At 38.9% G+C, this 26,918-nt stretch overlaps 1 protein-coding gene across 2 annotated transcripts in view; it reads left to right on the forward strand.

Moving 5' to 3' along the window:
* PDE8B (phosphodiesterase 8B) overlaps window positions 1–26,918 on the forward strand; it is a 240,810-nt gene that overhangs the window by 195,125 nt on the left and 18,767 nt on the right. For both annotated transcript variants that reach the window (XM_047858220.1, XM_047858231.1), the window contains 3 exons: window positions 13,728–13,770; window positions 17,632–17,709; window positions 26,818–26,894. In XM_047858220.1, coding sequence (XP_047714176.1) covers window positions 13,728–13,770; window positions 17,632–17,709; window positions 26,818–26,894 — 198 coding nt within the window. The remainder of the gene's footprint in view (window positions 1–13,727; window positions 13,771–17,631; window positions 17,710–26,817; window positions 26,895–26,918) is intronic.

The raw sequence follows: 26,918 nt of genomic DNA on the forward strand, positions 1-26,918 counted from the left end.
GTCTTCAGTTTCATTCATCAGTGTTCTCTAGTTTTCAAAGTGTAGGTCTTCTACCCCCTTGGTTTATCCTAGGTATTTTGTTCTTTCTGATGGATTTGTAAATGGAGTTGTTTTCTTCATTTGTTATTCTGCCGCATCATTGTTATTGTATGGAAATGCAACAGATTTCTGTATTTTGTGTCCTGCAACTTTACTGAATTTATTTATTTTAATAGCTTCTGGTGGAGCCTTTAAGGTTTTCTATGTATACTGTCCTGACACCTGCATATAATGACAGTTTGACTTTTTCCTTACCATTTGGATGTCTTTTACTTCTCGTCTGATTGGTGTGTGTGGGACTTCTATTAGTAGGTCAAATGAAAGTGCTGAGAGTGGACCTCCTTGTTGTGTTCCTGACCATAAGGTAAAGCTCTCACTTTTTCACCACTGAGTGTGATGTTAGTTGTGTTTGGCATCTATGGCTTTCATGATGTTGAGGTATAGTATCTTGAAACGTACATTGCTGTGAGTTACTATCACGAATAGATGTTGAATTTTTTCAAATGCTTTGTTTGCAACTACTGAGATGATAATGTGATTTTTTCTTTTTCATTTTGTCCCTTTGGTGTATCATGTTGATTGATTTGCAGATTTTGAATTATTTTTGTATCCTTGGAATAAATCCCACTTGATCCTGGTGAATGATCCTTTTAATACATTGTTGAATTCAGTTTGCTAATATTTTGTTGAAGATTTTTGTGTCTGTGTTCAGCAGAGTTATTGGTCTGTAGTAGGTTGTTGTTTTTTGTTTTGTTTTGTTTTGTTTTTTGTTTTTTTTACTGTCTTTGGCTTTGGTATCAGGGTATTGCTGACCTAATAGAATGTATTTGGAAGATTTCTTTCCCCTTCTCTCTCTCTCTTTTTTTTTGGGGGGGGGGGAATAGTTTGAGAAGAATAGGTATTAATTCATCTGAAATGTTTGATAGACTTCACCTGTGAATCTATCTTAGGCTCTCTAATTCTTGAGAAATTGCCTTGTTAATGTGGATTTTTAGATGTTGGAACAGTGCCCAGGAGACAGAACATTCCCATCCCAGAAAAGTATCAAATAGCTGCCACATGTGTGATGATTTACATGTTATGCCATTGCCCTGATGAGGTCACTAAGGAAGCACCAGCTGTGTCTCTAGGAGTTTCTCTTGATAAGAGTTCTTGGTAGGGTGGTAAACAGTCCCTTATGATTGTGCTACATTATCTTCTCTACTGAAGCAGGCCCATGTGCAGTGGCACGGCCAGTAGTTTGATCTCTTGAGGAAGGCTACGTGTCCAAGGGTTCTGTGAGAATGTGGTGATGAGGCTCCATGTGAATAGCTGCAGGAAGGGAGGATCAGGTGAGATGAGTGGACCAGTCTAAATGATCCCAAATTGTTACCTGGACAGGACCAAAACTGTAACAGAAAATGCTTCAGTTTTAAGTCTCTTTGGGTTTCCAGCTGCTTTCAGACAGGAATTTTAGATACTTTTTCCTGGCACATCTTCAGCATAATGATATCAGAATCTGTACAATTGAAAGATTGGGAAAAGAGGAAATGAAACCCCATCTGTCTGTTGAAAGTTGAGGATGTATCTCATGACTGTATTTGATACCATCTGTTCCTATGTCCCTTCGGCCAGCCAGGCCACCCCGGAAAATTCAGTGTCCTCCTACAGCTAGCCTCTCATCACCAGACTTCACTCAGAGCCATTACTGACCGAAGAAAGAGGTACAGTTACAGCCTTCTAGTAACGATGTTCCTGCTTCGGCCTGAGAGACATTGTTATTGTGTCTGGAAGGTAAAAAAGGCTGTCCCTGCCACATGGGATTTATATACTTTTTAAAAAATATGAATCCTGATTGATTCATCCATCATGTTACCCCTTTTCAGGGCAAAGAAGCACTGTGTAATGCCCCTCTTGTGTCTTCATTCCTAAGGGAGCATTTCATTTCCAGTCCAAATTAGATTAATGGTCTCGTTTACTAGCATAGACTGGCAGCTTAGGACCAGAAATGGCAGCAGTGACCCAGAAGTGAGAGGCACAGGCAGCATAGGGCTGTGCAGAGTCCCACTGGGAATTAGGAGCTAGCAATGGTGGCTGGGAACCCTGTCAGACACTCCTGAGCATGCACCCATCCATCTGACACAAGCAGGAACTAAGCTTAAAAGGGCCTGCCAGGTCCAGCCAGCTGCTGGCTGGTCAGTGTGACTTCCACAGCCCCTCCAGCTCATGGGGTGCTACTTCTGCCCATATTCTTCTCCCCTGAAGCCACGGCATTTGGGAGGTCAAGGATGGGCACATGGCTCATAACTCTGTTTCCCATATTTGGGGGGCTCCTGGATCTCAACTGTTGGCATATCTAGTTGCTACCTAACCTATTCATACTTGTTTTTCTTTAGAAAGAGTCACTTTTAAAACTTTGTATAACCATAATAATTAAAGTGGAATACCAAAATCACTAGCCACAATGGAAGGTAACAGTAAATATAGATATCCTAGAGAAAGACCGTCCATGTATCAAATTCTTTACAAAGTGTTAGGTGTTAAACATAATAGCACCACCCTGAGGCTTTCCCTTTGATATACTCAGAAGGCTTGGGAAAATGCTGAAGAGTAAATGACTTGAATATATGAGGCAAGGTTATTTAGCATCATATTTTGGAATTCCCTAAACTTTTTAACCCTCACCATCCCACCCCTTGCAAAATACTGTCTTTGGCACTTCTCAACCAGCTTACTGAAACTATATCTCTTTTATTCTCGGTCACATCCCTGGTACCGAAAACATTACCCAACACATAGTATACACTCAACAAACACTTAATGAATAGATCCATTGTGACAGTACTTGATTTTTGTCCCCTGTTATACAGTAAATCATTTGAAAGCAGGGACTCTGTTCTAACCATCTTTGTGTCTTAGACCCAATAAATATTTCTGGAGTTGAACTAGAAAATGAGGTATCAGGGGCGCCTGGGTGGTGCAGTCGGTTAAGCGTCCGACTTCAGCCAGGTCACGATCTCGCGGTCCGTGAGTTCGAGCCCCGCGTCAGGCTCTGGGTTGATGGCTCAGAGCCTGGAGCCTGTTTCCAATTCTGTGTCTCCCTCTCTCTCTGCCCCTCCCCCGTTCATGCTCTGTCTCTCTCTGTCCCAAAAATAAATAAAAAAACGTTAAAAAAATTTAAAAAAAAAAAAAAAAAAAAAAAAAAAAAAAAAGAAAATGAGGTATCAGCTAGAAAATGGCCTTTTTCTCCTGGGAGTGATTGTTCACAAATGTAAACAGAGATTCTAATGAACAGCATTTTCAGAACCTCAGGACACACAGTGATAAAGCTGTTTTACTCTTTTGTTCTCTCATTATTACTAATTTTTCCTTTGTGCTGTCCTCTCTCTGCAGTAGCTATCAAAGGGCCTGATTTACAAAGCAAAGGTCCTGCTGCTTGCTTCTGTCTTAGGCTAATCACAGTGCAACAGAGGCCCCCAGTGTCATTAAACACTTCAGTGACTCTGTTGAGCACTAGTGGAACATTGGTGGGAAACTGTGATCTCTGCAGTTTCCTCATTCTCTTGACAAAATTGAGTAGGCACAGCAGTTTCCACATAAAAGTGTTTCACCAAAGTGCCATCAGTCTGTGACAATTCTTTGAGAGGAAGAAACTTTAAGGAAAATGAAATCTCCTTCGGAAGCTCTTCATATGTTTCTCTTTGTCACTGAGCGGTGAGGGGACACAGGCCAAGCAAATGATGGCATAAAAGTGAGAAACACAGCACATCGGAGCACACCACACATGCTCAGCGTATGCTTCAAAGGAAATGGTTTTTGTAAACTAAAATCAGTCCTGAAATAATAAACAACGGAAACATCCCTGAATCCAGATTCTCCACAAACAAGATACATCTCTGAAAGAGAAGGTAAAGGGGAACCAGTGTTATCTGGGCACCCACCATGGGTTAGTCCAGTGGTTCTCAAAGAAAGGCTAACTAACTTGGATGTAAATTGAAAAAAAAAAAAAAAAAAAAAAAGCCACTGGATCAGCTGCCTCAGCCTCACAGGGAACTTGTTAGAAACACAAATTCTCAGGCCCCAACCCAGATCTACTGAAACCGAAAGGGTGGGGGTGGAGCCAAGCCCTGTGCTTTCACAAGCCTTCCAGGTAATTCTGGTAAAAGGCCAGCTTGGAAGCTACTGGGCTGGGCATTTTACACACATTATTTCATTTGATCTAGACTCTAAATAGTAGGCGTTGGTCCCCGTTTACCCATAAGGAAACTGAGACTCAGTAAAGTTCATAACGTACCAGGTTTATACCGCTAGAAATGGAGATATTAAGACATCTGTTGGCATGCCTGAGATTTTTCCACCTAAATCAGTGATTTTTCAACTCACTGTAATGTTAAAATCACCCAGAGATTAACTGTTAAAATATGGATTCTCATACTCACTCAGTGAGTCTGGAGAGTCTGAGAGTCGGTAGTTCTGACAAGCACCCAGGTGTCAGCCAAGTTGCTGGTGCCCAGAGCACTGTGAGTAGGGGGTCCTCGTGTATTACAACATGGCCCCCAGATCCACAGCCTTGGCCTCATCTGGGAACTTTAACGTTAGAGATCCAGATTCTAGGCTTCCCCCAGAACTGGTGCATCAGAAACTCTGGGGATGGCCCCCTGCCCCTGTTTGAACATGCCCTTAACGTGGTTCTATTCATGCTGAAGTTTGAGAACCACTGTCATATTTTCATAGTAGAAAACTCAGTATTTTCCAGGTATGAAGCAAAGTGGTGCTTACATTGTAGGTCTTTGAAAGCCATTAAAAAGAGAAACTGACAAGGGAAAAAAGAGTGAAACATTTCAACTGGAATGGTACACGAATTAAGTGTTTTTCCAGGAGATAAAGATTAAAAAAAAAAAACTATCACTGGCTACATAATGAGTGCTTTTTTGTAATGGCTCTTGCAAATGCATGTTGAATGTGGGGCTGGCGGGCACTGGCACTAAGGTAAGAAAATATTGACTGAGGGATATCAGTGATATCTGAACATACCAGATCTGGCATTGCTCCATTTGGTGTTTGTTTGCTGTTTGGTGGGAATTTTGAGAAGTGTGTTATCAAACAGTTTTTGAAAATAGAGTAGACAGAAAACATCTTTGATCTAGGCATCAGATGCTTTTAGCATCCAAGGAATTACTTCTCAGTAAAGAAGGTATTTTCAGTAAAGAAAGATGATCAAAGAAACTATTATATCACACACTGTCATTTTTATTACATGTAAATGAAGGGAGGGTCTCAAATGACTCAGTTTCTGTGATCACATCTCTCATCCAGCATTTGAACTCTACTGAAGTCTTGTCACATACATGAAAGCATTCAGTTTTGTCTTGAAGTTGTTGATCAAGTATGTCCAATCTTAAAAAAAAAAAGATTTCTTAATAAGTTGGCTTTGTAAGCTACACTAATTTTAGAAAATAGTACTTGTCTTCATTTTAACCAGAGTTTTTACCTCTTTTCATAATACGTGGGAGTGAGGGAGACCCAAAAACAAACAATATACGGGCATACTTGGGAGACAGTGCAGGTTGGGTTCCAGACCACTACAGTGAAGTGAGTATCTCAGTAAAGCAAGTCAGATGAATTATGGGGTGTCCCAGGGCATATAAAAGTTATGTTTACACTATGCTGTAGTCTGTTAAGTGCATAATAGCATTATGTCTAGAAAGACAGTGTACATACCTTAATTTAAAACTATTTTATTGATAAAAAATGCTAACCATCATCTGAGTTTTCATTGAGTCATTATCTTTTTGCTGGTGGAGAGTCTTGCCTTAGTGTTGATGGCTGATCAGGGTGGTGAGTGCTGAAGGCTGGAGTTGCCATGGCAATTTCTTAAAATGGGACCACAGGGAAGTTTGCCACATTGATCGACATTTCCTTTCCCCAACAAGTTCTGGGTAGTATGTGATGCTGTTTGATACCATTTAACTCATAGTAGAACTTCTTTGGAAATTAGAGTCCGTCCTCTCAAGCCCTGCCCTGCTTTATCAGCTACGTGTGATCTTCCAAATTCTTTATTGTCATTTCAACAGTCTTCATAGTATCTTCATCAGGAGCAGATTCTATCTCAAGAAACCACTTTCTTTCTTTGTTCATCCACAAGAAGCAATTCCTCATTTGTTAAAGTTCTATGAGATTGCCGCAATTCGGTCACATTTTCAGGCTCCACTTTTTAAGTATGTGTTTTATTTTTAGTTGAAGTGTAGTTGACATACAGTGCTACCTTAATTACAGTCCAGTTTTCTCAGCATCATTTATTGAAAAGACCATCTTTTCCCCATTGTGTATTCTTGCCTCCTTTGTCATAGACTAATTGGCCATATAATTGTAGGTTTACTTCTGAGCTTTCTTATCCTGTTCCATTGCCCTATTTTTTGTACCATTACTGTACTTTTTAAATTATCATAGCTTTTAGCCTATCTTGAAATCTGGGATTGCGATATCTTCAGAGTTGTCTTTTTTTTTTTTTAACGTTTATTTATTTTTGAGACAGGGAGAGACAGAGCATGAACGGGGGAGGGTCAGAGAGAGAGGGAGACACAGAATCTGAAACAGGCTCCAGGCTCTGAGCTGTCAGCACAGAGCCCGACGTGGGGCTCGAACTCACAGACCGCGAGATCATGACCTGAGCCAAAGTTGGACGCTCAACTGACTGAGCCACCCAGGCGTCCCAGAGTTGTCTTTTTAAAAAATTTTTATCTACATTTTGAAAAAGAGAGTGAGTGCAGAGAAGGGACAGAGAGGGAGAGAGAAAATCCCAAGCAGGCTTCACACTGTTACCATACAGCCTGACATGGGGCTTGATCTCGCAAACCATGAGATCATGACCTGAGCCGAAATCAAGAGTCAGTGCTTAACCGACTCAGCCAACCTGGTGCCCCCAGATTTTTTTTGTCTTAAGATTGCTTTGGCTATTCAGGGTCTTTTGTGGTCCCATATGAATTTTGGTATTTGTGTTATAATTCTGTGAAAAATACTGTTGGTATTTTGATAGAGATTACATTGAATCTGTAGATTGCTTTGGGTAGTATGCACAATTTAACAGTATTCTTCCATTCCACAAGCATGGAATATCTTTCCATTTGTTTGTGTCATCTTGGATTTCTTTTATCATTGTTTCACAGTTTTCAAAATGTAGGTCTTTAATCTCCTTGGTTAAATTTATTCCTAGGTATTTTTATTATTTTTGATGCAATCATAAATGGAATTGTTTTCTTAATTTCTTTTTCTGTTACTTTGATATTAGTGTGTAGAAATGCAATGGAGTTTTGTATTTTTTTATCCTGCAAATTTACTGAGTTCACTTATTACTTTTTTTTTTAAGTTTACTTATTTATTTTTGAGAGAGACAGAGGAAGAGTGACGAGGCAAGGAGGAGAGAGAGGGAGAGACAATCCGAAGCAGGCTCTGTGCTGTCAGCACAGAGCCCATTACAGGGTTTGAACTCACAAGCTGTGAGATCATGCTCTGAACTGATATCAAGAGTTGGACAGTTAACTGACTGAGCCACCCAGGTGCCCCTCACTTATTACTTTTAATAGTTTTTTTTGATGGAGTCTTTAGGATATTCTATGTATAGGATGTCCTCTGCAAATAGTGACAGTTTGACTTCTTCCTTACCATTTCGATATATTTTATTTCTTGTCTGATTGCTGTGAGTAGGACTTCCATTATTATATTGAATAAAAGTGGTAAGAGTGGACATCCTTATGGTGTCCCTGATCTAAGAGGTAAAGCTCTTAGTTTTTCACCACTGAGTGTAATGTTAATTGTGTTTGTCATAGATGGCATTTATTAAGTTGAGATTCCCTCTATACTCCCTTTGTTGAGAGTTTTTATCATGAATGGATGTTGCATTTTGTCAAATGCTTTTTCTTCATCTGTTGAAAGCATGTGATTTTTATTGTTCATTTAGTTGACATAGTGTCATTAATTGATTTCTGGATATTAAACCATCCTTGAATCTCCTTCTTCATCAGGGTGCATGATCCTTTTAATGTATTGTTGAATTCATTTTGTTAACATTTCGTTGAAGAATTTGCATCTATTTCTATCAGGGATATTGGCGTGTAGTTGGATTCCGTTGTTTTTCTAGGGCCTTTGTCTGGTTTTGGTATTAGAGTAATGCTGGCCTTGAATATGTGTTTGGAAGCTTTCCTTCTTCTATTTCCCTCATTCTTTTGGGAATAATTTGAGAAGAATAGGAATTCTCTAAATGTTTGGTAGAATTTGCCCAGGAATCCACGTGTTCCTGGACTTTACTTTGTTTGGAATTTTTGATTACCAATTCAATTTCATACTAGTTACAATCTGTTGACATTGTCTATTTCTTCTTGATGCAATTCTGGAAGATTGTATGTTTCTAGGAATTTATCCGTTTCTTCTAGGTTGTCCCATTTATTGGTATATAATTTTTCATATTTCTGTGGTGTCAGTTGTTACCTCTCCTTTTTCGTTTCTGATTTTACTTACTTGGGTCCCCTTTTTTTCTTAATGAGTCTGAGTAAAGGCTTACCAATTTTGCTATTTTTTCAAAGAACCAGCTCTTGGTTTCAGTGATCTTTTCTATTATATTTTTTGTCTCTATTTCATTTATTTCTGCTTTTCATTATTTCCTTCTCCCTACTGGCTTTGGGTTTCCTTTTTTTTTTTTTTTTTTTTTAGTTCCTTTTGGTGTAAGGTTAGATTGTTGAGATTTTGTTTGTTTTTAGAGGTAGGCTTGTATCACTGTAAATTTCCCTCTTAAAACTGCTTTTGCTCTCTCCCAAAGATTTTGGGCCAATATGTTTTCATTTTCATGTGTCTCCACATATTTTTTTGATCTCCTCTTTGACTTCTTTGTTGACTCATTGGTGGTTTAGTAGCATGTTGTTTAGCTTCCATGTGTTTGTGGATTTTTTTTCCATTTTTTTTTTCTTGTAATTGATTTCTAGTTTCATACTGTTGTGGTTGGAAAAGATGCTTGGTATTTTTCAGTTTTCTTAAATTTATTGAGACTTGTTTTGAGGCCTAACATGTGATCTGTCCTGGAGAATGTTCCATTAAGTACTTGAAAAGAATGTGTACTGTACTGTTTTTGGATGGAATGTTGTGTATATATCTGTTAAGTGCATCTGGTATAGTATGTTGTTCAAAGCCACTGTTTTCTTACTGATTTTCTGCCTGTATGATCTATCCACTGTTATAAAAGTCTCCTACTCTTATGTCAGATTTTTGTCAATTTCCTCCTTTAGGTCTGATAATATTTGCTTTACATATGTAGGCGGTTCAATGTTGGGTGCATAGGTATTTAAAATTGTTATATTTTCTTGCTAGATTGATGTTGGGTATGTAGATACTTAAATTTGTTGGTGCATAGGTATTTAATAGTATTATGTCCTTTTGTTGGATTGATCCCTCAATCATTATGTAATGCCTTCCTTTTTCTCTTGTTACAGTCTTTCCTTTTAAAGTCTACTTTGATATAAGTATGCTACCTGGCTCTTTTTTTCCACTTTCATTTACATGGAATATCTTTTTCCATCCCTTCATTTCAGTCTGTATGTGTCTTTAGGTCTGAAGTGATTGTCTTTTAGGAAACATATAGATGGGCCTTGTTTTTGTTTTTCAGGTGTTTTTTTTTAATCCATTCAGTCACCCTATGTCTTTAGATTGGAGCCCTTAGACCATTTACGTTTAGAATTAATTATTGATAGATATTTATTGCCATTTTCTTTTGTTTTCTGGTTGTTTTTCTAGTAATACTCTATTCCTTTCCTCCTCTTATTCTCTTTCCTTGTGATTTCTTATTTTCTCTAGTGTTATGCTTGGTTTTCTTTTTCTTTTTGTATATGTGTATCTATTACAGGTTTTCCTAAGTATGTAACAGTCTATATTAAGTTGATGGTCACTTAAGTTTGAACCCATTCTGAAAGAACTTTTACTATCTCCCCTCTGCATTTTGTGTATGTGCACATCTTTTTACAAATTTTTATTTTGTGAATCCCCTTGCCTTTTGTAATATTCTTGTTTCTAATTATAGTCCTTTCTTTTCTACTTAAAGAGGTCTTTTAAACATTTCTTGTAAGGCAGGTGTAATGGTGATAAACTCCTTTACTTTTTTGTCTGGGAAATTCTATTTCTCCTTCAGTTCTGAGTGATAATTTTGCTACACAGAATATTCTTGGTTGCAGGCTTTTTTTTCCTTTTAGCACTTTGAATATGTGATGCCTCTTCCTTCTGGCCTGCAACATTTTGCTGAAAAATCAGCTGACAGCTTTATGAGGTTTTTCTTGTACATAAATATTTGTCTCTTGCTGTTTTTCAAATTCTCTTTGTTTTTAAACTTTGACATTTTGATTATTAGGTGTTGTGATGTTCATGGTGTGGAACTCTCTGTGCCTCTTGAAACTGGTATCTGTTTTGTTCCCCACGTTAGGGAGGCTTTCAGCTATTACTTTTTTCAAGTAAGCTTTATGCTGTTTCTCTCTCTTCTTCTTCTGGGATCCCTGTAGTACTAATGTTTGTTCTCTTGACATGGTCAAAGCGATCCCTTAACCTATCCGCATTTTTAAAAAATTCTTCTTTCCTTTTGTTGTGCAGTTTGGGTGTTTTCCATTACTCTGCCTTCCTGATGGCTGATACCTTCTGCATCCTCTGATCTACCATTGATTTCCTCTACTGTATTTTTCATCTCAGTTATTTTATTCTGAAACTCTGATTGGTCCTTTTTTATATTTCTCTTTGTTGAAGCTCTCACTAAGTTCCTTCACTGTCATCTCCTTACTTTGCTTGACTTTCTATGTTTGTTTTTGTGAATTAGGTATAACAGCTACTCTTCTAACCTAGAAGGAATGTTGTGTATTGTTATCCCCTGTGTAGACTGTGTTTGCCTGGTGTCGTTGGCTGAGTAGAGCTGATGTGTGCATATTCTGAGGCGTTCCTGAAACTTTCTGCACAGGGGATGCCCTGGCAGGACACCTGAAGCTGAAGTGGGTGCGGGCCATGGGGTCTCAGGGCTCTCCACACAGAGATCACCCTGGTTCAGGCTCTACTTCTCATTTTAATTCTCTTGCTATGTCTACACCATCCACAGTATTGAATTCACAAAAGTCATCATTAGGGTTGGAAATCACCTTCTTTCAAATTCTTTTTAATGTTGTTATTTTGACCTCTTCCCATGAAACACCAATATTCTTTTTTTTAATGTTTATTTATTTATTTTGAGAGAGAGAGTGTATGCAGGGGAGGGGCAGAGAGAGGGAGAATCCCAAGCAGGTTCCATGCCGTGAGTGCAGAGCCCAACATGGGGCCTGAACCCACAAACTGTGAGATCATGACCTGAGCTGAAATCAGGAGTTGAATGCTTAACCAATTGAGCCACCCAGGTGCCCCAAACCATCAAGATTCTTAATGGTGACAGGGGTGCTGTTGTCATGCATGGGCATAGTTGACTTATCTCTCTTCCTGCCCTACAGTCCTCAGGCCCATGTTCCCTGCTTGGCTGCCTACCAGAGAACAACAAAGTATGGAAATGCTCATTCTCTGTTTACTTCCTCAGTGAGCATGACCAAGAATTATGAGAAAATAATTTTAGTGGAGTCATTCATGCCAAGTCATAAATGACTGTGGGTTTAGACCTCCAAGAAAAAAATTCAAATTCTTAAAGATTTTTTTCATCCAGGTGAATCTTTAGTTGTAAAAGGGTTGTGGGGAAGGACATTATTCAGAAGAGTAATGTAGATAACCTGAGTGTGGAAGCTCTGATAAAACTTAGCACAGCTGGAGAGTAAGCAGCAAAGGTCCTTAGGCACCGCACCTGCTGCAGTGGATCATGAAATGAGTCATGGAATAGGATCCTGGGTGGCAGGTGCTAACCTTGCCCTGCACATCCTCTGCTTGTAGAGCAAGTGACATCAAAGGGTATGTCCAGTCTGTGTTATTGTCCCTAGAAGAGAATCCAGCAGAGTTAGATGAGCCATTTCAGGGGCAGCAGTTGTGGAGGGGGTGCAGTGAGTTCAGCTCCAAAAGTGCCAAATGCCTCATCCTGTGTGGAGAAAGAAAGGAAGCTACCTCAGAAGATGGACCTGGTACCTCTCATCTCTCCTCCCTGTTGCCTCTTCTCCCATCTGGGACCAAGGCACTTCCATACTAAAGGCAGAGTTGGGCTATGTATATACTAGACCTTGGGCTTCATCTGGCTTCATCTAGACAGAACACAAAGGCCACGTTGACCTTGTAGGAGGTCCACAGTTCAGTCATCTTGCCCGTGGGGGTCACCAATAGACGAGCCAATGGCCTTTTTAGGTAATCAGGGAAGTCATAGGACTTTGTTCCTACGGGAGAAATGTATTGTGATTCAGAGAGAAAAGCTAAATATTTGAAGATAACTTGCTTTTGAGCTAAAGTTGATTGAGAAAACAGTTTACAAGGCAAAAGTTGTATTCATTTGGTAGAGTATCAGAAATTCACACTGTACTCAGTAGCTTTGTAACAAATGGTCTTCATCTGTAAAGAAAATATATAAAGCAGCCATTCACAGAAGAAATAACAAGGTACCATAATTATGGATCCCATTTTTATGACCTGCTATGTGTCATAGCCCTCAGTCACATTTTGACCAAGATCTCACACAGGCTGGCCATAGAATTGTTTCTCTAATTATGTGGAATGGACTATGCAGAATGATTCATAGAAAACCCCTTTTTTAACATGTCAGTTTTACATGATTATTTTCAATGGTTCAGTCAAGCTGGAACATTGTACCCGTTATCTGATATATAGGCAACTTGTGGCTATTTATTACAGCTGATGTTGCTAAACCATACTAATCTTCCTTCATAGTACCACACACTCACCTGTCTTGTTTTTCAAGTTAACTTATCCCATTCATTGAGTGGCTGCAAAGGCTTGGTTGTCCAAACGACTGGAAGGAGGTGGAGTTAGCAGCAAAGGAGCATGATTTTAAGCATGATACAGCTAAATGCAACTTGGTAACAGTGTCTCACTTATAAACAGAAAAAATGCAACATCCCAAAGCGTGTATATTGTTTTCTAGTGTTAATGACTTCATTCATCATTTGATGGATATTTAGTGAGCGTTAGCATAAAATCATTAGCACACACAAAAAATCTGATAATGAGAAGGAACTAGGTGTTAAGCTGCATCCAAAGTTCAGATCTTGTTGTGAATATACATTTTGTAAAATGACTCTGTCCATAATTGAGGAGCATTGGAAGAGATTTTTAGGATGGTTTTTTAGAAATCCTGGGCTTAAATTCCGATTATTTTTATACTACAGAAAAATTTTTATAACCCATCTGAAATTTAAATAGATTATGTTAGCTTTATAAAAAATATTTTGTTACGGCTTTTTGTCTTTCTGCATTTCTGCAAATGGTCAAAATGGGAACAGCTGAGTGGAGGTGTAGATGTCCTGGGTAAAAAATGCATCCCTTGGGTATCTCCTTGCTCTCAGGTTCAGCCATTCTATAAGTGTCTGAATGTAATAGAACATTTATAGTATTATCACTTGATGTACATCTTCATCTGTTTATATTATCTGTGTAACTTCTTGATTTCTTGAGTCCTCAGAGCTTTTTGATTAAATTGTTTGGCTGGAAATGTAGCTAATACCATATTTAAAATTTCTTTCTCTTGTTTTACCAAACTTTTTGAACAACTTTAGATTCACAAGGTTCATCGTGATTCAGGAGACAATTCTCAGACAGGTGAGAATACTTCAATTTCACTCCACTGGCATTTGTGGGTTCAAGTCTGTAAATTACTCTGAAGAAGTGTAGATTGACACTCACCACCCCAGAATGTGGATTACTAAAATCTGAGTGTGGATATTGGAAGGCTGGAGAGCCAGCATAAAAGCAGAATCCCTTCAAAAGTTTGGAATGTTCATTCATGGCAACCTTTTCTACCGAATGCCTTTATCATGCTGGTTTTATTTTACTGGCTGGAGACCATATAGAGAAGATACACCTTAAAAAGAGAGTGGCCAGAAGTCCAGGAGAGAGACACTGTTGTTACACCCTGGTCAGGCTACCCGTTCTTCGTAGCTGTTGGTGTCTGTCTAATTAGAAAATGTGGGTTGGCCTGTCATGGAAGTCCAGAGCACTGAGGTCCCATTTCAGTCCCCGCTCCCTTGCTTTATACTTTGGGCAGTACTCTGTCTAACCCTTGGATTCCTCAACCCTCAAATGAGGAAATGACTAGATGACTTCTATATTTGAAAGGTCTGGATTTCTCTGATCATTAGAGGCAAAATTCAGTCTATCAGAAATTTAAACTTCTTATTCGTTTACACACACACGATATTCTTTCCTCTGTTAGTGGTTTTCCCAACCATTAGTGCATAAAGTTAGACCCTGGGCTACCTATTTAGTCCCTCTCCTTGACTCTAGGATGGACCATATTTTAACATACTCAGACTCAATTTCATCTTTCTGAGCTTTAGTTTCCTCACTTGTAAAATGAATTAACAATGTGCATCTCATTGTTATGAAAAATAAAGGAGAAAGTGTATGTGTGACTGTACCTGCCATTTAACTCTTGGATATCCTCCTTCCCTTCCTCTACCCTTTTCCTTCCTCTGCCCTTGCCCCTCCCTCCCTCCCTCCCTCCCTCCATGTCTCTGTCTCTGCCTCTCTCTCTTTATGTTTATCTCTTGTAAGAGTATTATTTTAATTAACTTATTAGGCGCCAAAAAATGTTGCAAGCATTTTCATATCCTTTACTGTGCCCAGCGTTGCCTTGCACATATTAGGGTCAACAAATGCTCCCAAAACATTGATAAATTGAAACTATCCCATCTTACAAAACATAGGTTCCACTGTTTGACGTGCTGTTTGACTTGGAGCTACCTACATAATCTCTCCAAGTTCAAGTTTTCTCACTGGTAAAATGAAGATTGTACTATGTACTTTCAGAATTGTTATAATGATCACATAAGATAATTTACATTTAAAGTAAATATTGAAGCACAATGTCTGGTGCAGAGTAGGTGCTCAGTAAATGTTCGCTATTTTTTTTAATTATTGACACTATATCCCCTTTTGCCATTGAATAAAGATATTTAAATTTCCTTTATCTTTGTTTTCTTTGGTCTGTAAATTCATTCCAAAGCATCTCTTGGGAGAATGAATAATGAATTATTTGACTTAAATGGCCTTTATTGAAGAATAATTTCTCCAAACTTTTAGTAATTTCTGTTGCTACATTCTCTTAATTTCAGCTGAGATAATATCAGGAAGAACAAGAATTATATATCTTGGAGTAATTTCTAGTGAATGATTTAGTATTCAGCTAGCCAGGCATGGTCACAGTCATGAGACTAACTTCCCTACTTTGGTTTTATTTAGAAACTACATTTTCAGGAATGAGTTTTTTTTAATTTGGAATTTAATCTTTTTAAAAAAATTTTTTAGTGTTTATTTTTTGAGAGAGACACCATGAGCAACGGAGGGGCAAAGAGAGGAGACACAGAATCCAAAGCAGGCTCCAGGCTCTGAGCTGTCAGCACAGAGCCCAACGTAGGGCTCGAACTCATGAACCATGAGATCTTGACCTGAGCCGAAGTTGGACGCTCAACCCCACTGAGGCACCCAGGCACCCCAGTCTTGAATTTAATCTTAAATCTTTATTCAGTTAGATTTAATTTATTATGTGGTAAAGGCTAGGAATGTATATGATTATTAAGTCCCTGAAGAGGCTAAAAAGGAATGTTTTGTGAGTCACCACTGTTAGTTTTTCAGGGTTTGAAAGATGCCATATGATCCTAACAATGTCATTTAAAGTACCACTACTTATAGGTGTCTTTACAAATACTGAAACTCCTATCCACGGCCAGGAAAATTATTAAGGCAGAATCCACAAGACAAGGCTGTATGGTTAAGGTGTTTAGATCAACTTCATAATAATTCTGCTTTTGTCTTTAGGTGTATAAACATAATTCAAGTTTAGTTGATGATTTAACTTTTTTAATTGAATCAGAATTTTTAGGACTCTAAAATAGTTAAAAAGCTGATCCAGAAAAAAAGTGAAAACAGACAAGAGAACAATATTATAACCTGATCCCACGTATGCCTAGAAAGAAGGTATGTTTGCAAATGACCAGATGTAATTAATACCACCAGCCAGTACAAACTACATACTTCCTGTGTAGCAGGCACTGTGTTAAGTGCTTTGCATGGATTAACTCATTTATATCACACAGCAACTTAAGAATGAGATGCTGTAACCATCCCCACTTCATAGATGTAGATGTTGAAATACAGAGAAGTTAACACTGCCAGGGTTATACAGCTAGTAGATGATGGCATTCTGGAGACTTGAATTTTGGCAAGTTACTCTGGAACTGGTTTATCTACTGTTCTCTCTTGCACCTTTTTTGGTGTTAATAGACCATTTTTTTTTCATATTATTTATTTATTTTGAGACAGAGATTGAGAGTGGAGGAGGAGCAGGAGGAGAGGTTAGAGAGACAGAATCCCAAGCAGGTTCCACACTGTCAGTGCAGAGCCTGATGTGGGGCTCACACTCATGACCTGCAAGATCATGACCTGAGCCGAAATCAAGAGTTGGACACCTAGAACTGACTGAGCCCCCAGGCCCACCATTAATAGACACTTCTTCAAAGAGCATTGTTGCATCTTTTTCTTCTTTCTTGGAATATGAACACTTATTGATGTATAAGAAATGTATTCTTCCTGCTGGAACCTGCGTGTGTGCCTCCTGTCTTGGCACAGTGGGGAACAATTCTGTGTTATGATTAAGTTTCTCTTCTTGCTACTGGGTTACTCCCACAAGAAGCCAATGCCCTGAAAATGCATGTTTCTGAAGGTAATTCTACTGCCCTGACATTTTTATCTCTTTGTCCTCACTCCATGCTTCAATATTTCATTAATGTGATAGCACATTTTGAGGGTTAAAGTCAGCAAAGACTTGTGCAGAATTGAAGTGCTTTATTCCCCTTAGAAAATAGGGACAAAAGTGAGTTGTGGAAATAGTTGGGATTATAAACCTGCCTTTTCTTTCCTTCCTTCCTGGGATTTTCACTATGCCTCATTTGATGAAATCACATCCTAAGGAGAACCTAGAAGACCATCTGGTGGGCTGACCTTTCAGAGGGGCCTAAAATTAGTCCATAGTAGTTTCTCAAATAAATTCAAGTTTCTTTGTATTTCACTGGTATTTTACTTGTGCAAATATCTCTGTAACAGCCTTCCTGACCCAGTTACATTTACTGTCCTTCAGGTTGAAATGAACCCCCCCCAAATTTCACCCAAGTTTTAATACTTATTTTTAAAAAAGGTATTTTATTAATGGAACTAAAGAACTCTTGATAAAAAGCCTATTACCATTACATAACGGCCGTAAGAAAAGAGTATCATTTTGCAATTAATATGATTGATAATTCTGTGTTGTTGATGAGTTGAAGAGAAAGTGGTTTGCTGTTTCTTGGAAGTATTTTATAGTGCTTAAAAAGGAACCTTGTTTTCATTGGGGAGGGGAAATGTGTCTAAACTTCACCTGTAAATAAGCTGAATACTCACCTTCCATTATTAACTTGCAATCCTTAGAGTCTCATTCATTTAGATACAAGAACAGGAGGAAAGAGTCCATTGATGTGAAATCGATATCATCTCGAGGCAGTGATGGTAAGAAGTTTTTCAGATTTCTTGGCCTTTTTAAAGTATAGAAGATGACAGAGGAATACACTCAAGAATTTGTCAGCATATAAACAAAACCCCAAGTAGCAGAGTTTTGATGCAGCTTGCTTTTTTACTCCGTAAACTGAAAAATTTTCAGCACTTCTTACTTTTTTGCTTTTTATAGTGTCTTCTCTTTGAAATGACTCCACACTTGTTCCATGATGGCCTAAATTGTGTTGAGCCGTATAACCACCAGAGCAGCTCAGGGTTTTAATAGCCAGGTCATTTTTTTTAATATAATAGCTAGATCATTCTTAAGTGGGAGTGGGAGAAAAGGAACTGCAGAGTCCTGACTTCCCAACTTCAACACTTCCCAGTTTTCAGTGTACCTGTTACACACCCTTACCCTTAATAAAATGTCATAGAAATACTGTGGGACATAATTTAGCTCAACAGTTCTGCTCTGCTAAACATAATTTAACCAAAACATTATTTGAGTTCAAGCACGCCTTAAAGAGGCATCATTTGGATTTGCAGGGAGGGGGGAAAGTCCAAGATGACTTTGAAATTTCATTCCTAGGTACCTGGGAAAATACGAGTAATATTTTCAGAAATAGGAGTCTCCACTGTATGGCCATGTGGGGGGTTGAGGAGAAAATGATTATTTTTATTTTAATGAAGATGCCAAGGAAGCTAAAATACAAGACTAGTACTGCGGGCTAGAGGTGTGGATTTGGGAGCCCTAGGGGTGATAGATGATGCTTTGAGCAGAGGAACATCTGTAAGGGGTATGTGTGTGTGTGTGTGTGTGTGTGTGTGTGTGTGTGTGAGAGAGAGAAAGAGAGAGAGAGAGAGAGAGAGAGAGAGGTGGGGGAGGGAGAGAGGGAGGTGGGGGCAGGGGAAGAGAGAGAGAAGAGAAAAGAAAAGAATGTCTGGGTTCTAGATTTGAAGGCATTCTTTCAGTTAGAGGAGAGGCAGGAGAAATAGGGCCAAGGAAGAGCACAAGAGAACTGGGGGTGAGCCACGAACAAGAGGGTAGCAAGAGAAGGGAGATGGCCAGCAGTATTATATGCTGCAGAGATCAGTGAGCTTAAGCACCGAGAACAGATTAGTGGATTTCACTCATCCATTCTAGGGGCATGAGGAGGGGTGGTGAGTGACTGTGATAGAAAGGAGAGAAGTATGATGGTAAATTAAGGGAATAAACTGGAAGGGCAAGTGAAGGACTTTTCAATCCTATGGGTCACAATGGGAAACCTGATTATGAGGGAAGTGGATAAACTAGGAAGGACTGAAGACTTTAGAGACAAGATGAATAATTCATAGAGGAAAGAGGATAAATCATAGGGCAGGCAAAGGATAGGGGCCAAAAATGTAAAACAAGATTAACTGAAATATTTTCAGATGTAAATAGAACATTTTAGATGGACAGGATAATGGATGAGAGAATTTGAACTAGATTAGCTCAGTTTTCAGTGTAAAGTTTGAGATGGGACCATCATCTCTCCAGAACATGGGGAAGTAGAGGTTGCAAAGTACAGAAGAAGGCTGTAATGATGGCTGAGCAGCAGGTAAGCTTTCTTGATATTGGCTAGATTAAGTTATCCCATTTGTAACGTGAGGATTTTATCCCTCCTTCCCGCCTCACAGGCAATGGTAGGATGAGCTGATGGGATCAGAGCTCTTACGGATTTATTTATTTTTAAGTTTATAATTATTTTTTAAAATTTTTATATTTTATTTAAATCCCAGTTAGTTAACGTATAGTGATGATGATCTCAGGAGTAAAATTTAGTGATTCATCACTTAAATATAACAGGGCTTTTAGGGTAGTTTCTCCCTTTGGAATTTTTACCTACATGTAAGCATTACCTGTTCAAAACAAACAAACAAACAAACAAACAAAAAACAATGGAGAAGATGGCTGAGTAGCAGGAACCTTACCTTATCCCATGGATACAGCTAGATAAAATCCACATCAGTATAAATAACTCAGAAAATAACAGGAAGACTGGCAAAACAAACTTCACGGCTAAATGTAGAGAAGAGGCCACAGAGCGGAGACTAGGAAGAATAGAAACATGTTTGGGAGCTAACAGACCCATGGGAGGGAGGGATGGCAGACTTGGAGAGAGGAGAGAAATAGAGCCTCGTGCCAGGCACCCCAGGCACAGGGAATCCCCATAACATTTGGCTTTGAAAGCGAGAGGGGGGAAATTTCATGAACTCTTACAATTAGCAGGCTTAACATCTGAACTTTAAAAATCAGTCGGCTCTGAGAGAGAGCTGGAAGGATGAGAGGAAACGGAATCTCTGCCCTTATAGAAATAGCACAACAGACAAGCCCCTCAGAAATACAGCATAGAAACGACATCTTGAATAATGCCTGGAGTATACTGGAGGGAGGATTGTTTCGTAACCTCAGAGAGTGTGCTGGAGAGGCATGGATTGACCATTGGAAGACTTCTCCAGAAACAAAAGAGCTGGAAAGCCACCATTTTCCTCTCCCACCCCCACAGCCTAGATCCATGGATACCTGCTGGAACCACCTCAGTGCTCACACTCAATACCTAACTGGTTAATAGTGCATCCCACGCTTGAGTTTTCTTGCAAACTCACCCTCTCCAGCCAGGCTCCGCCTCTAGGTCTCTTCACACAGCAGACCCACACAAACCCTGCTAACACAGTGTGACCCACCCTCATGCTTTCCTCTGGACCTGCTCCCTCCCAATAGACCCTTGGCCAGAGCACATCCAAAGCAGTGCCACAAGTATGGCATGTGCAAGCAGCCCCAGTAGAACCAGCACCCTCCAAAGTGACTCCTGCCCTGGGTAGAGGTGAAGATAACCACACCCACCAGTCCAAATACAGCCAGGCACATTGCTAGGGGCAGAGATGTGGTCTGACTGCAGGCCTTGCCTGCCAACAAAAGCTTCACAAGGGACAACACAGGGAAAGTGCCCTGAAATTCACTGATACTGCTTCTCTGGAAAATGCATGGACTGACCCAAACCCGAGGTGGTCCCAGACTGGCCTACTAACAACACAGGGACCAAACAAACCCTGACCACAACAGGAAAAAAGAGCCATTGCAGTCTACTGGGCCAAAGGAAAAAGCAGTTCAACCATAACAGCAGGGTGCACGCAACAAATAGGAGACATTCTTCAAGTGCCAGGTTCTGGTGAACAGAGGACAGTGCACTGCAGGGCACTACAGGACCTCTTCTTCACAAGACTACTACTTTCAAGAGCAGGAGTTGTAGGTGACTTCCATAACACACAGAAACAGAGAGTTAGACAAAATGAGAGACAGGGAAATATGTCCCAAATGAACGAACAGGATAAAATCACAGCACCAGATTTAAGCAAAACAGAGAAAAGAAATATTACTGATAGGGAATTTACAGTAATGATCATAAAGATATTCACTGGACTTGAGACAAGAGTGGAAGATCTCAGTGAAACTCTTAACAAAAAGAAACCATAAAACTGCAGATGAGGAACTCAATAACTGGAATTCAAAATACACAAGATGGAATAAATAGTAGACAAGAGGAAGCAGAAGAACCAGAGATTTGGAGAACAGAGTAATGGAAAGCAATCAAGCTGAATAGGAGAGAAAAATAATAATTAAAAATGAAAATAAGACTTGGGGAATTATCAAGAACAATAACATTCACATTATAGGGATCCCAGAAAGAGAAGAGAGAGAAGGAGCAGAAAATGATTCTGAAACAATAATAGCTGAAGACTTCCTGAAGTAGGGTCAGGGAACAGAAATCCAGGTTCAAGAGGCACAGAGAGCACCTAACAAAATCAACCCGAGGAGGTTGACACCAAGATGGATAGTAAATTGTAAATATTTATGCATCCAACATGGGAACACCCAAATACTATAACGCAGTTAATAACAAACCTGAAGGAACTAAACGATAGTAATACAATACTAGGGGACTGTAGCATGCCACTTACATCAGTGGACAGGTCATCCAAACAGAAAATCTACAAGGAAACAATGGCTGTGGATGATACACTGGACCAGATTAATCTAGAGATGTATTCAGAACATTCCATCCAAAACTAGCAGAATACACATTCTTTTCAAGTGTAGATGGATCATCTCCAGAATAAATCATAAATTAAGCCACGAAACAAATCTCAACAGATTCAAGAAGATCAGAGTCATACTATGCATCTTTTCCAACCACAACACCATGAAACTGGAAATCAACCACATGAAAAAAGCTGGAAAGAACACAAATACAGAAGGTTAAATAACATGCTACTAAACAATGAATAGGTCCATTAAGAAATTGAAGAGTAAGTAAAAAAATGCATGGAGGCAAGTGAAAGTGAAAACACAATAGCCCCAAATCTTTAGGGTACACCAAAAGCAATTTTAAGAAGGAAGTTATGGGGCGCCTGGGTGGCTCAGTTGGTTAAGCGTCCGACTTCGGCTCAGGTCATGATCTCACGGTCCGTGGGTTCAAGCCCCTTGTCGGGCTCTGTGCTGACAGCTCAGAGCCTGGAGCCTGTTTCAGATTCCGTGTCTCCCTCTTTCTCTGACCCTCCCCTGTTCATGCTCTTTCTCTCTCTGTCTCAAAAATAAATATGTTAAAAAAAAATTGAAAAAAAAATTTAAAAAAAAGAAGTTATAGCAATAGAGGCCTACCTCAACAAACAAACAAAAATCCCAAACAGCCTAACCTTACACCTGAAGAGCTAGAAAAAAGAACAAATCAAACCCAAAACCAGTAGAAGGAAGGAAATAATAGAGCAGAAATAAATGAAATGAAAACAAAACAAAATCAATGATACTGGGAGATGGCTCTTTGAGTAGATCAACAAAACTGGCAAACCTCTAGGCAGACTCATAAAATTAAAAAAAAAAAAAAAGAAAGACTCAGAATCAGAAATGAAAGAGGAGAAATAACAACCAACACCAGAGAAATACAATAGGAATAGACTCAAAATTATATGCCACCAAACTGGACAGCCTAGAAGAAATGAATTTCTAGAAACACAGAACCTTCCAAAACCCAATCAGAAGGACATAGAAAATTTGAACAGGCCAGTTACCAGCAAGGAAATTGAATCAGTAATCAAAAACTCCCACCAAACGTCCAAGACCAGACAGCTTCACAGGCAAATTCTACCAGACATTTAAAGAAGAATTAATACCTTTTCTTCTCAAACTATTCCAAAAAAATCAAAGAGGAAGGAAAGCTTCCAGATTCATTCTATGAGGTCAGCATTACCCTGATATCAAAATCATATACATACAACACAAAGAAATAAAAGGCATCCAAATTGGCTAGGAGGAGGTCAAACTTTCACTCTTCGCAAATGACATGATACCCTATATGGAAAACCCAAAAGATTCCACCAAAAAACTGCTAGAATTGATTCATGAATTCAGCAAAGTTGCGGGATGTAAAATCATTGCACAGAAATCGGTTGCATTCCTATACACCTACAATGAAGTGACAGATAAATCAAGGAATCGATCCCATTTACAGTCGCACAAAAAAACCATAAAATACCTAAGAATAAATCTAACCAAAGAGGTGAAAAATGTATACACTCAAAACTATAGAAAGCTTATGAAAGAAATTGAAGAAGATACAAAAAAAATGGAAAAAGATTCCATGCTCTTGGATAGGAAGAACAAATATTGTTAAAATGTCGATACTACCCAAAGCAATCTACATATTCAATGCAATGCCTATCAAAATAACACCAGCATTCTTCACAGAGCTAGAACAAACAATCCTAAAATTGGTATGGAACCAGAAAAAAACCCAAATAGCCAAAGCAATCTTGAAAAAGAAAAAGCAGGGGCGTCACAATCCCAGACTTCAAGCTATACTACAAAGCTGTAATCATCAAGACAGTATGATATTGGTACAAGAACAGACACTCGGATCCATGGAACAGAATAGAGAACCCAGAAATGGACCCACAAACGTGTGGCCAACTCACCTTTGACAAAGCAGGAAAGAATATCCAATGGAATAAAGATGGTCTCTTCAGCAAGTGGTGCTCGGAAAACTGGACAGCAACATGCAAAAGAATGAACCTGGACCACTTTCTTTCACCAAACACAAAAATAAACTCAAAATGGATGAAAGACCCCAATGTAAGACAGGAAGCCATCAAAATCCTCAAGGAGAAAACAGGCAAAAACCTCTCTGATCTTGGCCACAGCAACTTCTTATTCAACACGTCTCTGGAGGCAACAGAAACAAAAGCAAAAATGAACTGTTGGGACCCCATCAAAATAAAAAGCTTCTGCACAGTGAAGGAAACAATCAGCAAAACTAAAAGGCAACTGACAGAATGGGAGAAGATATTTGCAAACGACATATCAGATAAAGGGTTAGTATCCAAAATCTATAAAGAACTTATCAAACTCAACACCCAAAAAACAAATAGTCCAGTGAAGAAATGGGCAAAAGACATGAATAGACACTTCTCCAAAGAAGACATCCAGATGGCCAACTGACACATGAAAAAATGCTCAACATCACTCATCATCAGGGAAATACAACCAACTGAGGGTTACTGGAGGGGCTGTGGGAGGGGAGATGGGCTAAATGGGTAAGAGACACTAGGAATCTACTCCTGAAATCATTGTTGCACTATATGCTAACCAATTTGGATGTAAATTTTAAATAATATTTTAAAAAATCATATACAGGCACTACAAAAAAAGGGAACTACAGGCCTATGTGTCTAATGAACTTAAATGCAAAAATCCACAACAAATTGTTAATAAACTGAATCTAACAATACATTAAAAACCATTGACCACAATCATGTGAGACTTATTACTGGGATACAAGGGAGGTTCAGAATTTGCAAGTCAGTCAATGTGATACATCAAGAAGAGAAAGGATAAAAATCATATCATTTCGATAGATGTAGAAAATGCATTTGACAAAGCATAAACTCCTTTTATGCTAACCCTCAACAAAGTTTAGAGGGAACATAACATAATAAAGCCCATATAAAAACCCCACAGGTAACATCATACTCAATGCAAAAAAATTAAGAGTTTTTCCTCTAAAATCAGGAATGAGACAAGGATGTCCACTCTCATCACTTTGATTCAACACAGTACTGGAAGTACTAGCCACAGCAATAAAACAAGAAAAAGGAATAAAAGGTATCCAAATTGGTAAGGAAGAATAAAACTTATTATTTGCAGATGGCATGATACTATATATCAAAAAATCCCAAAGACTCCACCCCAAAACTACTAGAACTGATAAATGAATTCTTTAAAATCACAAGATACAAAATCAATGTACATAAATCTTTTGCATTTCTCTACACTACTAATGTAATAGCAGAAAGAGAAATTAGGAAAACAATTCCATTTACAATTGCACCAAAAATACAAAGTACCTAGAATGAACTTAACCAAGGAGGTGAAAGATTTGTACTCGGAAACTAAAACACTGATGAAAGAAATTAAAGATGACACAAATGAATGGAAAGATATTCCATGCTCATGGATTGGGAGAACAAATACTGTTAAAATGTCTATACTACCCAAGTAATATACAGATTTAATACAATCCCTGTCACAATACCAGCCACATTTTTCACAGAACTAGACTAAATTATCCTAAAGTTTGTATGGAACTACAAAAGACCCCGAATGGCCAAAGCAGTCTTGAAAAAGAAAAAAGTAGAAATATCACAATCCCAGATTTCAGGATATAATACAAAGCTGTAGTAATCAAGATAGTATAGTAATGGCACAAAATAGATACGTAGATCAGTGGTAGAGAATAGAGCCCAGGAATAAACCCACAATTATATGGCCCGTTAATCTTTGACAAAGGAGGGAAGAATATGCAATGGGGAAACATAATCTCTTCAACGAATAGTGTTGAGGGAACTGGAAAGCTGCCTGCAAAAGAATGAAACTGGACCACTTTCTTACACCATTCACACAAATAAATTCAAAATGGATTAAACACCTAAATGTGAGACATGAAACCATAAAAATCCTGGAAGAGAGCAGAGGCAGTAATTTCTCTGACATTGGCTGTAGCAACATTTTTCTAGATATGTCTCCTGAGACAAGGGAAACAAAAATAAACTATTGGGACTACATCAACATAAAAAGTTTTCACAAAGTAAAAAATACTCAAGAAAACTAAAAAACAAGTGAATGGGAAAATATATTTGCAAATGCACATAGCCAATAAAGGGTTGTATCCAAAATATATAAAGAATTTACACAACTCAACAACGAAAACAATCAGATTGAAAATAGGCAAAAGACATGAAGACATTTTCCCAAAGAACACATACAGATGGCCAAAATACACACGAAAAGATACTCAACAGTCCTCATCATCAGGGAAAAGCAGAACAAAACCACAATGAGATATCACTTGCCACCTGTCAGAATGGGTAAAATCAAAAATACAAGAAATAACAAGCGTTGGTGAGGATGTGGAGAAAAAAGAAGCCTTGTGCACTGTCAGTGGGAATGCAGATTGATAGACCCATTGTGGAAGACAGTATGGAGGTTCCTCAAAGAATTACCATAAGATCCAGTAATTCCACTACTGGGTATTTACCCATAGGGGAAAAAACCCCACTAATTTGAAAAGAGTAGCCAAATTATGGAAGCATCCCAAGTGTTTATGATATATGAATGGATAAAGAAGATGTGATCTATAAATATATATCCTTATCCAGTCCCATGGCCAGAAGCTGGGAACTGAAAGTTAGGAACGGTCAAAGTTGGGCTTTGGTGATTTATAGTAAAGTGAGTAGGGTATATTAGGCTGTTGAGATGGGGCCTCAGGATCCCAATTAACCTTCTGTGAAATTTCCCTTATGGAACTAATACTCCTAAAGCCTTTCTTCCGTCATAGTTCCAGACCAAACCACACTTTCTAAACTTGGTCAAGTAGTGGCTGACCTCTCAACCTTTTAGGATTAAAAGATGCGTGAATCCTTTGCTTTGTGGAGGGCCGTGGGGATGCAGTCCGGTGAGAATCAGGTCCCCAGTCTGTGAAGGGCTCCTTTGCTATATTTAGCCAAGCTGAGCCACCAGAACCAGATACAACTTTATTTACTTCTCCCCAGCACCAAGCCTCCAGAATCGTCGCTATCCATCCATGGCAAGGATCCATTCCATGACCATCGAGGCTCCCATCACAAAGGTGAGTGACAGCTGCTGCCTCCAC

The sequence above is a fragment of the Prionailurus viverrinus genome, chromosome A1, assembly GCF_022837055.1.
Source record: "Prionailurus viverrinus isolate Anna chromosome A1, UM_Priviv_1.0, whole genome shotgun sequence".
Classification (NCBI taxonomy): Eukaryota; Metazoa; Chordata; class Mammalia; order Carnivora; family Felidae; genus Prionailurus; species Prionailurus viverrinus.